Source organism: Lepeophtheirus salmonis, chromosome 1, assembly GCF_016086655.4.
Source record: "Lepeophtheirus salmonis chromosome 1, UVic_Lsal_1.4, whole genome shotgun sequence".
Classification (NCBI taxonomy): domain Eukaryota; kingdom Metazoa; phylum Arthropoda; class Copepoda; order Siphonostomatoida; family Caligidae; genus Lepeophtheirus; species Lepeophtheirus salmonis.
Genome location: NC_052131.2, coordinates 34585384 through 34600455, shown reverse-complemented (window position 1 = coordinate 34600455; position 15072 = coordinate 34585384). Strand labels below are relative to the sequence as shown.

At 30.6% G+C, this 15072-nt stretch overlaps 3 protein-coding genes across 3 annotated transcripts; 1 reads left to right on the top strand and 2 right to left on the bottom strand.

Annotated features, from left to right (window-relative positions):
* Nucleotides 1-432: 432 nt before the first annotated feature.
* LOC121125772 (uncharacterized) lies at nt 433-3242 on the top strand. Its single transcript, XM_040720978.2, has 2 exons — nt 433-990; nt 1061-3242. The coding sequence occupies exons 1-2, from the start codon at nt 447-449 to the stop codon at nt 1306-1308; spliced, it is 792 nt and encodes a 263-aa protein (XP_040576912.2). The 5' UTR covers nt 433-446; the 3' UTR covers nt 1309-3242.
* LOC121125764 (gamma-soluble NSF attachment protein) lies at nt 2148-8755 on the bottom strand. The gene is made up of 4 exons (XM_040720966.2): nt 8435-8755; nt 4193-4483; nt 2701-2892; nt 2148-2636 (listed from the first exon to the last, which is right to left on the bottom strand). The coding sequence occupies exons 1-4, from the start codon at nt 8726-8728 to the stop codon at nt 2274-2276; spliced, it is 1140 nt and encodes a 379-aa protein (XP_040576900.1). The 5' UTR covers nt 8729-8755; the 3' UTR covers nt 2148-2273.
* Nucleotides 8756-12425: 3670 nt separating this feature from the next.
* On the bottom strand, nt 12426-15044 carry cm (AP-3 complex subunit carmine). Its single transcript, XM_040720958.2, has 8 exons — nt 14994-15044; nt 14283-14890; nt 13802-14224; nt 13593-13752; nt 13417-13530; nt 13165-13344; nt 12945-13103; nt 12426-12885 (listed from the first exon to the last, which is right to left on the bottom strand). Exons 2-8 carry the CDS (start codon nt 14315-14317, stop codon nt 12700-12702), a joined length of 1257 nt encoding a protein of 418 aa, XP_040576892.1. The 5' UTR covers nt 14318-14890; nt 14994-15044; the 3' UTR covers nt 12426-12699.
* Between the last annotated feature and the right edge of the window lie 28 nt (nt 15045-15072).

Here is a 15072-nt window from a genome sequence, read left to right as displayed (position 1 = left end):
TAATAATATTATATTATTTTATAATTAAATCACTGTTACAGATACAATGCAAGTCGAACCCTCTTAATGGCCTCATCCTTTGGTCTTACATCCGGTATTTTATGTCATTATTGGTACATATATTTGGATAAAATTCTACCTAGTAGAAAAGGCATTATTATTTTCAAAAAAGTAATCATAGATCAGATCATTTTTAGTCCTATTCTAATTCTGACTTGTTTGTCTGTGGCTGGACTGATTGAAAGGAAAAAGTTGGATTCATTTTGGTCTCATATATCTGAAAAAGGAGTTAAACTGTACATCGCTGAATGGTTTGTGTGGCCTCCTGCACAATTTGTTAATTTCTATTTCCTACCAACTCGCTACAGAGTTGCCTATGACAATTTAATATCTCTGGGATACGACGGATATATATCCAAAGTGAAGCACGAATAATATTTATCATAATGAACATATTCCGAGGTTCCAATGGTAAACGAATCCTTCATTTTATTAATGAAGAGCTTCCTCAAATCAAGGCATGGGATGTTTTTTTAATCGGAGAAAATCACATGGATCCCCAACGACTGTCTCTTCAACAACGAATACTTGAAAAAGTGTCTTGTCCTGAATTGACACTATCACTTGAATTTTGGGATAGGTCCTCTCAGCCTGTTATACATGAATATTTGTCGAATCTAATCGATGAAGATATCTTCCTAAGAGACTCTAATCCTCCAGAAAATTATACTGATTACATGGGTTTAATTCGTCATTGTAAGGATAAAAAGTTGAATGTTTTGGGAGCTAATTGTCCACGAAGGTACGTATCTATTGTTCGTAGATTAGGAAGGTCCGGCTTAGAACTTTGTAGTGATTCTGGAAAGACTTTTCTACCTTCCCCTCTTACATACGCACCTCCTAGTGAAGCTTATAGTGAAGTATTTAAAGAGATGATGGGTGTAGTTGGAAGGGAAACCATGGATTCTAATTCAATGATGGGTATGCTCGGTATGTAAAAACAATTTTTTTTACTAATCTTATTCTAACAATACTTGATCAATTTCTTTATTTATTACAGAGGCTCAAAATCTATGGGATGCTACTATGGCTCACAGTATCTGCGAACAATTCAAACAAAACAAAAAAGTTATTCATTTGACAGGACATTTTCATATTCAAAAGAACCTAGGATTAGTCGAACATTTGAAAAAGTATGCTCCGGATGCCAAAATAGTGTCGATGGTTATTATTCCAGAAGAAAATCCGAGTATATTTGATAATGAGAAGCACAAGGACTTGGCTGATTATGTCGTTTTAACGAAATAAGTTTTGGAGTAATTCATTCTGTTGATAAAAATATAATATTACTTTATGATCATTTTAAAAGAGATAGTCAAATATATGTCAATTTATTTCTGTTTTCATTATGAAATCATATGTCACTCATAGCTACACTCTATTATCCATAATTAAAATTCAATTTGACGTATTTGTGCCATCACGATAATCATTACTAATTACTGCAAATCATTTTCTACTTGATAATTTTTGTGATACTGTTTCTGTTCCAAAAATTTGATATGAAGTGAAATTATGGTTTTATATTTATAATGAATTCATCCATTCAAGTCTAGATTTTTTAAATGCATTGTCAAGGAGTCCATTATTTGAGATTAATTATATAGTAAAGGGACAAGATACATGAATATCAATTTTACGTAAATGAAAGCTAGAATTTAAGGGTTCGTCAATACAAGAACAATTATGAAAAAACTTATCTATTGATTGTAGATAAGGAAAGATTTTCTTTAAAATTGCGTCTGGATTACTTTTGTATTCTTCGACGAATTATCGTCGATTTCAATCAACAAATTATAGCTACGTTCTTAATAAAATATGACATAAATACAGTGGACATAGTTAATGTCCACTATTAATCCTTTGAATGCACCGTAAATTGCACTTAAAATAAAAATAAAAATGATTGATTATGTTTGTAACGTCATATTGGGTCCAAAATAAGTCATAAATCAAATGAAGGCTTTAAACTATATCTTACATTCTTGGGTATCTCAAACCCTCCCAGACATTTGAATACAAGATCCATAATTGACTGAAATATTTCTATGAAGTAGGTATATGATGTAAAATAAATAAATTAGACATTTTTCTTGATTTTTGTTCAAGATTTTTTTGTGTTAACTTATCACAGTTTTTCTAGAACCGATATATTTTTTATTCTAAAATTTTTTTTAAATTGTTACGTCAACATCTCAATAATATTTTTATACTCAACTTGTGGTTGATTTAGACGTACGAAATTTTGGTATTAAATTATTTTTTTTGTCTTTGAAATGCAATTTATCATTTGAAAATACATTTGGGTTCATACTTGGATGTATTAAATTAGTTACAATCCCTGTATCATCTCCATAAGCCTTTATTTCCTTTTTAATAACTGTATCTGGCTGACTCAGCGAATATGATACACTTATATCAGTATTTGTATTTATGGAAGACGAATCTTCGTCTTCTGTATACTCGTTGTTTAGTCGGCAACTCACTGCAAGAGATTTGAGTTTGTTTACTAAAACCTTTGATTCTTGTGTGTGCACAAAAACGTCTGATTCTAAAGCTTTCAACCCTTGATTCACCTTAAATAAATTAAAGAAACATATCATTTTTAAACTATTTCGTATTTGATATAGAATTTCTTACCTTTTCACAATCATCAGGTGTGTTGAAAGCCTCGGAAACTAAGGAGAGGATCTCGTATTCCTCTAGATTAATCCCTTTTACAATACTATATTCGTGTAATAATGAATTAACTTTCTCATAATCATCTATAATTAACATTAGAAGTGTTAACTTGACAATAGTTAGCCATAGGTTTGTGTATTCATCCGTTTGCTAAATTTTTTAATATAAAAAAAACACTTAACAGTAAAGTTTAATTGGTATTATTAAGTTAAGAAAGTGTTGATTAATTTATAACAATAATTTAATATTGACATCGATAAGTTTTTTGCAATTTCATTAAGTGGGTTACTCTCAAGATGGCACTCCTTGACTTGATTTAGTTTATAGAAAAGTTTATTTTCTTTTTTTTATCTTTGAAATATGAATATTGAAATGAAAAATATTTTGACATTTTTTTTAGTTTCTTTAAAGGAGATCAATAGTTTTAGAAATATTAACAGATAATTAATCATAAGTAAATATTTAATTCTTGGAAATATACAAATGAATGCCATGAAAAATTTTTGTTCTTAGAATTAGGCTTCTAGAATCATTATTATTCACTTATTCTAGTGAATGCCTTAAGATAACTGATATCACTAGTAAACAAAATTTCAAACTTTTCTTGCCTTTAGATTGATTAGATTAGATGGTGTGTTCCTGATTGTTTATACTCCGAATAATCTGAAAATTACCTTTATAACTCAAAATTTCGGTGTTGTAGCATAGATAGTGTTGTTGTTTTTTTAATTTTTTTAACAGTATCTACATGATTCGGTTTAATTTTTCGTCTTGTAAGGTATAAATAAAATATAGTTTGTAGGTACATATTTCATATTTAAAAAATTTTCTAATTATAATTTATTTCTAAATCTTTTCTCAATCGGAGAGAATGTCTAGTAAGTAGAAAAAAAAAAGATAGAAAAATTAATTTATGACATTTAATGACCCTTTTCTTTAGAAGCAGGGGCTGTATCTTACCCCCAAAAAAAAAAAAAAAAAAATTTTTGCTTTTTTACTAGAATTTTTTTTTCTCACAATGAAAAAAATTTACGCAAAAATAAACGTAAATTTTTTTTCAAAAAATTTAACTTTTTGTGAACAGCTGTTGATGCGTTGTTTTTTTTTTTTTAAACAATGGATTATTGAAATTTTTTTGCAAAAATATTTGATATTTTCGGGTTAAGTGAAGACATAAAAACTTCATTATAAAAAAAGATAACTTCAAAAAAATTATTTAATATTTGTTGCTTGAAACAATATTTTTGTATTTTTATTTAGCTACTTGGATTTATTGATAACCAGTAAATGAAATTTTGCTCTCTGTAGCCCACAAAACTAGATATTTTGGGCTATAAAGATCATTTTCATGTTTTTCGAGGTAAAAGCAAACATGAACACAATTTCAATCCAAGAGTAAAAATTCGTTGACTAATGTAATACTTTAAATTTAAAATATTCCAACCCATACCGCATAAAAATCGATGATTTGATGCAGAACAGGAACTGCTCTTTTTACATTATTATCGTTTAGATGAGATGAAGCTATTCTCTTCAAATATGTTGCTGCTTGAACAAATCGACTTTCCACAGCAACAATCTCTGCAGCTTTATACATCATTGCTATGTATTGATCAGGATATTTGCATCGCAGAACAGAACCTGAGCGTGCAAGAATGAGTGCAGCTTGGTCTGGTTGTCTTGCCATGTCGTATAGAGCTGCTGTCTTCCATGATAGATCCACAAGGGTCTCAAAATTGTTCTAAAAAAAAGAACAAAAACAAACGAATTTGAATTTTAGGTTTTTATAAAATTTCATGAAATAATTCATTACACCATACAACAGTATTTTGGCACTCAGGCTCAAACCTACATTTATTATTAGTATTTAAGCCGTAGAACACAAAAAAGACCATTAAAACTTCCAACCATTAGAGGTTTGGGCTTTAATGTCTTTTTTTAAATCAAGTTTTAATTGTATAACTCCGATTCAGAGACATATTTCGACAGGAAAGAACTATATAGATGAAAATCAAAGTAATGATAAATTGATAAAATATTTCAGCATTTGAAAAATGAATTATTTATTAATTTATCTTGATTACAATTAATAATAAATGTGGGCCTCCAAGTCCTTTATTTTGTTGTATAGGATTATATTTCCAAATTTGAGTGCTTTCCCTAGAACGAAATGATTATTTTAATTGAAAATACCGGTCAATTAAGTTAGTTCAGTAAATATACATATATTTGAATATTATATCAAAAAATTTATGATTATTAACACTAAATTAATAATGACTAATTATAATTATTCTCAATATCTTGTGCCTGTATCAGAAAAATATATTCCATGAAAATTTATCAAAGATAGCGCTAAAAGGTTTGTTACATAACATGGGGATAGAAATTTACACTGTACTCTATTATCAGCTTTTGATTTATCAAGTTATCTGGCCATATATCATTACTTTATTTTTGTTCTGAACGTTGATTGGTTGAATTCGAATTAGATGTTATTATGTTGAGTGAGCAGTTGGGTTGGAAAGAATTGTTTAACTATCACTACCAACTGATTTTGAGCCTTTTTCCATTTCTATAGCGGTAGAAAAGGTTGCAAGGTATATTAAAGTTAATGAAATGTTAATTCATTTTACACAAATGAAAAGTCATAATTGGTAATTTCATACGATAGAATACTGAAAATGAAATCAAATTGAAGTCATTAGACGATGAAAATATAGATATTGGCCAGGAAAGTTATTAAAAAAATATTTTTTTTTAACTAAACAGAAAGAGCAATTCCCATTCATTCACAATTATGGAAGGGGAAAGGATCGAGGAGATGTCTAGGTCCGGAATGGGGGGGGTTACGTCATTGTCGGATCAATGGAGCGTGTCCTTTCTTGATGTTTTACTACATAAAATGGACAAATTTCCAATAAATCTTGATGAAACGACGTCAAATGCCTTTAAGAATAAATAAAAACTTTACAACTGCACTGAATACTACTTGATACCAATGATAAACACGGATTTTGAATTAAATCCAAGTCATGTCTACTATGGTTGTGCCCTTATCAGTGTTACGTTTCTAGAGATTCAAGCGGTTCCGGTTCTTGAATCGCTAGAACCAAAACCGACTAAGTCGAACCGAGGTGGACACCAAGACCACAATATATTCTTATCGGTCTTTTTGTCCTTACATAGAATATATAAATAAATACAATATATTTCAAAAGAAATAAATTAGTTTTCATCAGTAAGTCAATTTTCTGAGTTGTTTTTTTTTTTTTTTTTTGTGCATTTGAAGAATTCTCCAAATATTCTTTTAAAATAGCCAGGGTAATATGATTGTATCTGAGTTCCATATAGCTAAGGGGTTCTTCTAATCTGGGAAAGTGGTTTTAGAGACCAGACGGTTTAAATAAAAGAGGAAAGGGGTAGAGTAGATTAGGAATCTAGGTCCCCTACTAACCTTGTAGGGGACCTATTATATGATAGCCATAATATTTCTTAAGCCAGGGTTTCCCAAACTTTTGTATGTCAAGGTCCCCTACATTAATACATTTTTAGCTGATTCCCCCTTCATACGAAATATGTGTACTATGTATGTGTAGACTAAAAGGAATCCTCAATTTTCCATCTTCCTGCGTCCCCCCTCCTCTCTATCTTCCCCTCAAGTCCCCATTTTGAAAACTAGTGTCTTAGCAGCCATAGTATTCGGAGCCCCTGCTGAAACTTGGGGCACTAAGTACTCTGCGTATAAGGTAACTGTGACCATGTTCATATCTAATATCCTTTCCTGGGCCCGAATTTTTAAGCGACGCCCCTTGTGCCTCTTACCAAACTGAGTCTGTATAAAAAAGAAACAGAAACCGAAGACTGGAACAGAGACTGATACCGAAACCGTTGAAATGAAAGAACCAAGACTGATAGAATCGCTGGACCTGAACCGGGCACAACCTCGAGGTCGGGTGTTTTTTTTTTTCGGAATCGGCATTGGCAAAATAATGTTTAATTTGTTGCTCCTATTTTGAAATACAATTGGTCATTATTTTGATAAACTTTATTGAAAAACGGATTTTATTGAAATAAAACTTGGTTTTTTAGGTCCACAAAATCGCCGGCATCAACAATGTTGACGTTATGAGAAAATATCTGTCAATTTGTTCAGAACAAGGCCAATCACATTGAAAAAATGTTTGGTCAATTGTACGATAATATTAAACCTATAAAAAAAGTATCAAAACTTATTCAAATACAAGACAAAATAGTCTGTGGATAATCTAATTTTTTTTATGAGACTCTAACTGTGGGACACCCTGTATACCCTTGATTTGACTTTTTCGTTTTCGCAAATCTATTGCCATATTTTCTGTAAATGTGTCACTAACTTTATATCTTATGTACGTGTGTAATTTTTAAATTCTTTAGAAAAATTATTCGAAGATATGGCATGAATCATGATCAATCAATATTATTTCTTTGATATTTTAGAATCATGAATAAGTTTTTTTATAGAACTTATCCTTGAGTTGGAATATGCTAAAGAGGTGAAAGTAACATTTATTATGTTAAATACACACCTTATGAAAGAAAATGTTTACTATTTTCTTTGTTTTATCTATTTAAATTGGTGTAATATGAATGAGAATCATCATCAAATATATTTATTATTTATTTCGTCAAAGTGTCCGCTCGGCAAAGCGGTTATTGGACGAAGTATACATTCGGCAAAGTGTCCATTTGGCAGTAAGATTTTGGCAAAGTGTTCTAGAACCACATATTATATGCCTATAAGACATATTTTTTGAATGACTTTATATATATAAAATAGAGTTTGTGTGTGTCCTTTATGCGTGCCTACACTGTGGAACCTAGGATGCTGAAATTTTGTATGGCTGCCTCTATCGAACCTGTTTAGGCTAAAACGGGGGTGCTTATTTTTTTTGGGGAGGGGGGTCATATAAGGGGGCTTTTGCTATATCCAAAACACAAAACCTGTTTTTACAGCTCAAGGAGACTAGATAGGGTGTTGAATTATAAATCAAAAAGTGATTGACTTCTCAAAAAAACCAACAATATATATACATAAAGACCTACATATTTTTGGAAAACCTTAATGTTGTATTTTTGGTAACATAAGCATAATTTTTATACTTTTTGTCAAAAGTGACAAATTTTGTATCTTTTCAAATTTCATCAGAAAAGATATAAATTTCCCCTCCATATATAAAAAAATTATTAATTAGTCTCAATGGTAAAACTGACCCTGGATCTATATCAAATTAAATAATAGTGTACTTTTTATGTAAGTGCTGAATTAGTTTTAGTAGAGTCAACGTTGGTTTTAGCGTTTGTGGAGCTTGGGGTAAATATAAATATGCGGGGCCCTTTATTTATTTTCCATTTTTAAATTTGATTTTTTTAGGAAATAAAATACAGGGCCCGTTTATTTTTTTCAAATGATCTTTTTTGGTACAAAAAAAGTAAAAGAATGTTCCATTTTATTATAGAATGATCTCTTTTAGAAAAGGTTCAAATGTATGAGTCGAATAATTTGCGATAGTATATACACTTTTAATAATAAGTTCTACAGATATTAAAACAAATATATATCAATTAAAAAATAAAATACATATTTATAACTACGTCTTATTTCTCAGATAAGACAAATTAACTGTGTACTATAATTAGTAGATCTCCTTACTTGCTGCATGGTTATGATCATAGCTTGTTCTAAAGTTTTAGCAGCAGAGTACCAAGCCTTTTTTCCTTTGTAGCATTCACAAGCAAGTAAAAATACTTTTCGAGACTCATCCATGCTTCCACCTTTATAGTACAAGATACCTGCTTTACAATAATCCTTTGCTGCTAAACAGAGTCGAGATGACCTTCGGAAGATGTTTAGTCGAGATTTAGATATTTTTTCTGCCTTTGATAAATGAACTTTTGCTTCTACTAAATAAAACTGCACGTCTCTCATTTTCTCATGTATGCTCATTAGACCAATACAAAAAGTACTAAAGTGAATTTATCTTTTATATATTCATTATCTTTTCAGCCTTATTTTCCTTCGTCAAAGTTATTTTTATCATATCGCACTCATTAAGGATTTATTAAAATAAAAGCAATTCCTTTTTATATAGTACTTTCGGTAGTATTCGGCAATGGCTGGAGTTATTAGCCATCTACGAACAGGGACACTTTGCTTTAATAATATCGATTTGCTTTATTAATAGAGAAGATGACTCCCCAATCCTTACTTCATTTTTTATGAGCACACTCAAACGCAATTACTCAATAATTAAATGGTCTCTCCTCAATAATAAATAAAATAATGATTCAAGTTGCCAACAAAAAAATACCCTCGCTAAAAAATGCTTAGCCTTTCCCTTTTATCATTTTATTTTTTAATATGAAGCGCTGAGCGTACACACGTTCGTTAATAAATTTCATCTTTAAACTATCCTACATTCATCCAGATAAACCTGGCTTTATTAATATGTATATATACAATAGAGTTTGTTGTGTGTCCTTTATGGGTTCCCACATCTTTGGACCGAGGAGGGTAAAACTTTGCATGGGTACCTCTTTTGAACATGGTTAAGCTAGGACGGAAGTACCCATTTTTTTGTTAGGGTGTCATATACATTATTATATACCCAAAACAAAAAAATGGAGCTCAATGAGACTAGAAAGAGGGTTGAGTTATAAATCCTCTATGTGACTGGCGTCTCAATAAACAACTATATAAATAATGATATTCTCTAAGTTTATTTAACATCCAAAAAGTTATTGGTAGAAAATTAAATCTGTGGAAATTGCAGTTTTATTTCTTTATCAGGTTAAAAAAAAATAGATTTTCAATAGAATATTGGATTCCTAGATAAAATAAAATTTGTAGAAATTTGTTTGCTTATATATTTGACGAAAAAAATTGAAGTTTAACGGAAATATCTTTTATTTTCTAAATGTTTTTTCAATTTTTTTCTCGTTTTTTCATCAAACGTAAATTTTTATGAAGAAAGCCACAAAACAAGGTATTTTGGACATAAAATTACAAACCCTAATATTCTAAAACATAATTTTTAATTTTCTGAACATATTATAGCATAATTTTTGCAAAATTTACATACATGAGGGTTTTTTTTTAAGTTTTTTTTTTTTTTTGAGGAGATTATTCTTTTTTTTTCTTTTTTAATGACGACATTAAACGTAACTTTTTTTGTTTTGTAAGTAAGAAAAAAATATTGGAAGCTGTTTGCTTCTGTTTACAATGTCCATAAATACCTTTTCTTTCCTTTTCAAACTTAGACAAAACAGTTTTTTGCAAAGTTAGTACAGAACAATTTTTTCCAATTTTAAAAATTAAAAGATGGACTTATCATCTAGACATATATTTGCATGCATATATGTTGGTATGTTATTTGAAGTTTATAACACTTTTTTTTTAAATTCATAATAATACATGTCATATAATATACAGGCGCTATATTATAATCAAGAGTATATCTGCTTCCTTAATTATAATGCCTGTAAGAACACCCTAACGGTCGCCCGAGCAATGCCGAGTCACCCTTTCGTATTATAGATCAAAAAATTTATCAAAATATGTTCAACAAAACAAAGTCGTAAATTGTAATAACTAAAACCTTTTGACAACATCTGCCTTCAATTCAATTGAATTTGTTAAAATATCCCATTCTTATCATAACTTGAACAATGTCTTATTTTTCTTGGCAGCAACAACTCTTCAGCTATGATGTGAGGTTTCTTGGCTTTGGTAGCCACCAAATATGAAGCTTTAATGACTACCATATTTTGCTGTTGGTACTTACCGCCAAAATCAAGCCTGTTTTTTTGTTTTGTTTTTTTACAGCATCAGCTTTGTTTTTATAATACTGGACATCCTTGACCAAAAAGTTAGGATGTTTATTGTCCAAATGGCGTTTCGTTTCGTTGGGCTATATCGATTCGGCTGACATAATTTCTTTGGAAATGACTCATTATCATTTTTCAACTGTGAAAGTAATTCCATACTTAAAAAAACGCATCACTTTTATTTTCCTAATACTTATTTCTCAATTCATCATGGGCAATCTGAAATTTTATTGAATAAATTTTAGTTTAAATAACTACTATAATTGGAGAATATTTATAATAAAACGAAAAGAGGTACTACACAAGGGCATTTGGTATCATACAACAACTTTTTAAAAGGCATTAGGCGACCTTATTTGGGGTGACGACCCACAAGTTGAGTACCGCTGATCAACAGAAATGTCAATAATACCCCTAAATTGACTATAAAGTTGATTTGAATAATAGGGTTAGAGTTCCAGTTTTATCTTTTTTTTATAAAAATGATCGTACAATTTTTTTTGTACTTATAATTAAGTTGCTTAGGCATCAGAGTTGTCTCAAAGTTGATCAGACTTTTAAGAATCTTGTTTCGTTCAAAAACATTCAAGATAACTCTTGGCTCTAATAATTTTGTCATTTTATTGCTTTGAAAATGTTTTTTTGCTGACTTGTTGAACTACTACTATTGGTTGGAGGCTTAATTTAGTTTCCTCTAAGTTTGAGATTTTTAATATTAATCAACTTAAGTTCTAATACTTATTGCTAGTAATGTGAATTTTATCTCACTCCAATATGCAAGCATGTAAAATATGAATACAAATATAATAAATATTGAAGACATTGCTATTATTTAAAATAAACAATCTTTTATTCTATCATCGATATGGGGGTGATGCTCAATAATATTTTTTAAAAAATAACCTCAAAAAAAAGATAGAAAATAGGGTCATTAATCATTAATTAACGACGACAAACATCGTTGAAGGTTATAATTAAACAAATTAAAAGTCTTCAAGTAACGAACCACTTTTGAAACTAGCTCAAATACAAATTATATATTTTTATGCTATAACATTAAGTGTCGAATGAGTACAGTTGCTCCCTAGTAATTTAACAATCGTGTACGAATAAGTATATAAGTAAGTAACAATATTCTACTTTTTTGAAGGAAATAAATTGACAAATATAACCATCTCCACCTTGTAACGTGCAATTTAGCGGCTTCAATACATCATATTCATAAGAACTATTGTACCAATAGTATAGATACCAATTGTATCAATATTCAACTAAGTATATAAAATGTATCCTAAAATAAAAGATATTAATTTGTCGGGGAAGATTAAACATTATCTTCAAAATCAATACATGGCGACTCTAATTTGCAATTTTCTGGCCCTAATAATTTCAATTATCTATCAAAATTACCTTAGCTGTGCAACATATACATTGTTGGATCCATATTGTATTGCGAATATGAAATGAATGAAAGTTATAAATTTTTATGCCTAACTTTTTGATATGGGTTTCTTTGAATATTCAGTGACATCCTTACCTCAATAAAAAGGCCTTAATTGTCATACGCTGTCATACCTTAACTTAATGAGAATTATTTTTTTTCCCCGACATAATTATCATTTAGTTAATGATCTTGAATTGTTTAAGAACGTCTTAAAAAATAATGGGTTTCGTTATAAACTCTTATGTATCCATATAGTACTAAGAAATGATTGAAAATGTATTACGCAAATCAAATTAATGATCAAACTCTAATAGCAATTCTTCACAAGTATTTGATAGACACGATCTACACGAAACAAGGTAATTAACATACATAAAAATGACGCAAATTTATTAATAATGATAATAAAATTTCATCAATAGAAAAACACAAGAATAATATAAAAAACAATTAAAGTATGCAATTCTAATGAGTATAACAACAAATCCATAAACTTTTCATTGGTCATTGGATAACATCTTTTTTTTTCTTCAAAAGTCAACAGAGTTTGTCAAGATGTATAAATTTTAAAAGGGAGTCTCTTTATGTGATATATAACAGTGCAGAAGAAATGTCTTGGTTAAACAATACAAAAAGGATACAATTGTTTACATCCTAACTTGGAAGCGGCCTGCCTTAGTTATATACTTGACACCTTTGAAGGGCTTATATTTCTCCCCATAGAGATCCAATCTACTCACTTTTAAACCTGATACAGCCATTTGATTGATGGTAAAAGATACGTTCATTGTTGGATTACAATCTGGTGACATTGCACCCGTTTGCAATGATACCTATTAAAGAAAAAAAAATTGTCATGTAGTACACTATTCGTATAGGGATATTTATTTACCGTTCCACGAATATTTGGTAACTTGGCTGAATCAATCTTGCCTATATCCCAAGTCAGCGCATGGCTTACAGGATCAAATGCATATTTCCCTTGTGTGGCAATTAGAGAGCAATTAAGAACGGATTTGGGCATAGGTATCTCAATTTTGACACTCTCTAACTGTTAAATTAATAATATAAAATCAATAAGAATATTATCTACTTAAGGGTAAGTAACTCACATTTCTTCCCATGGTTTGTTTAGGCCCAACTGTGATATCTAGTTTGCCATGTCCAGCAGAAGAAAAGTTTAACTGATGGCGAACATAAATAGGAATGGCAACAACGGATTGGGACCCAACCAAATATGACATTAATCGAAAATTACCATCCGGTGGAATAAAGGATAGAATCTTCTCAGACTATTCAAAATATCAAATCATTTACATAGATATAAATAAAATATGAATTTTAATTTATGATAAGAGACTTACATCCCATCTTTTGTAGCGGACACATGGGTGAAACGAAGTATCGTCAAACATTCTTGGATTCATAAATGACATGGTTAAATCCGGCATACCACTCAGTTTGACAACACAGTCGATCTAGAGCCAACAATATGTAACAATTTATGGAAAAAATATAATTATAAGATGTAATTATATACATATCCGTGAATCTCGGCTGAAACTGTTGCTCCTGATTTATCAATAATTGCATCGACTTCTTCAATGACATCAAAATACGCTTCATTATTTGTATATTTAACGCTGGAGCGTCTCCAAGGAACATTAGAGAGCTGTCCAGTGGGCAAGGTTTCGCTCATGCTAAAAAGGATTCAGAATAAACTCATACAATAACTAAACACATCCTTACTTTGACTTTCCAGTGACTGTGTTGACAACTGTTCTAAGAATATTAGGGGGTTTAATGAGTTCTTTGAGTATATTCGACTCAGTGGCTAAAGGAAATCCATTGTCCAACATTTCATCTAATAATTCATAGACTAAGACATAGTTTTCCTTAATGACGCTCTCAGAAGAATCCCCACTAAAATAATCCCCTAGCGTATCAACCACTCGATGTAGAAATTCGACCACGAATAGAGGCGGCACTTCAGACATGCAAGCCGCCACAAAAAAGACATTGGAGCGAGAAATATGAATGAGGTAATGATGAGGGGTCGCTATGACTGGAGGAATGTCCTGATCCGAAGATGCTTTATTCTGTGCATCAAAAAAATAATCACATACGGATCGGGAAACAACAGATTGCCAATGCTTCTCCATAAATATATCCCTGAAAATATTATCATTTAAAAGAATGAGATGGTAATGGAGGAGTCCAAGGGACTTACCCTGAGGGATTTATGATGAATAAACTATGTATCATACTCTAATAGTGAAACCAGACCAATGATTCTTTAAATAATCAGAGTAAAAGAACCCTTCTTCTTGTTAAAGTAGCCCTACTGCAGATCCGTCTCTCTTCATATGTTTTTGAAAACGTCATCAATGTGACGTCATTTCTAGAGGAGGATCCTCTTAGGAGGTACGTATGTACTGGGGCATCCTTCCTCCGTCCCTTTCTCCTGTATGCAGCTCTCCATTGCCCATCTAGTTCACAGTTATGATGATTGAAGAAGTACACACATAACTCCATGTATACAGCACCATTTTATGATGCAAATTGGAGTTTGCAAACTACACATAGGCATAGAAACTCTTGTTTATAGTATATGTAGTATAAATAATGATATTTTATGCAATTTTGACTAAATGTCATTATTTTTACATATTATAACCTATTAGTTCGAAGGTCAGAAACGTATGGAGAACGTGTATTTATAATATGTTATGCATTTTCTCCTCATCTTTGGTGTCTCTATAGTCTGACTTTAATGAACATTGAAAGTAGCATTTTGTAACAGCTTTTTCCTGCAATTTGAACAAGTTGGACGCAGTCCTAATAAAGAGGCATAAGATGGAGCATATGTACAGACAGAGTAATAATACTATATGTTTACTTAAGAAAGATTCCGAAAAATACCTCAAATCTATATACATACATATTGGATGGAAGAAGTAAGGTCGTGTCCCTAGCACATATTATGCAATTTGACTCTATGTGCGTCATTTATGTAGTAG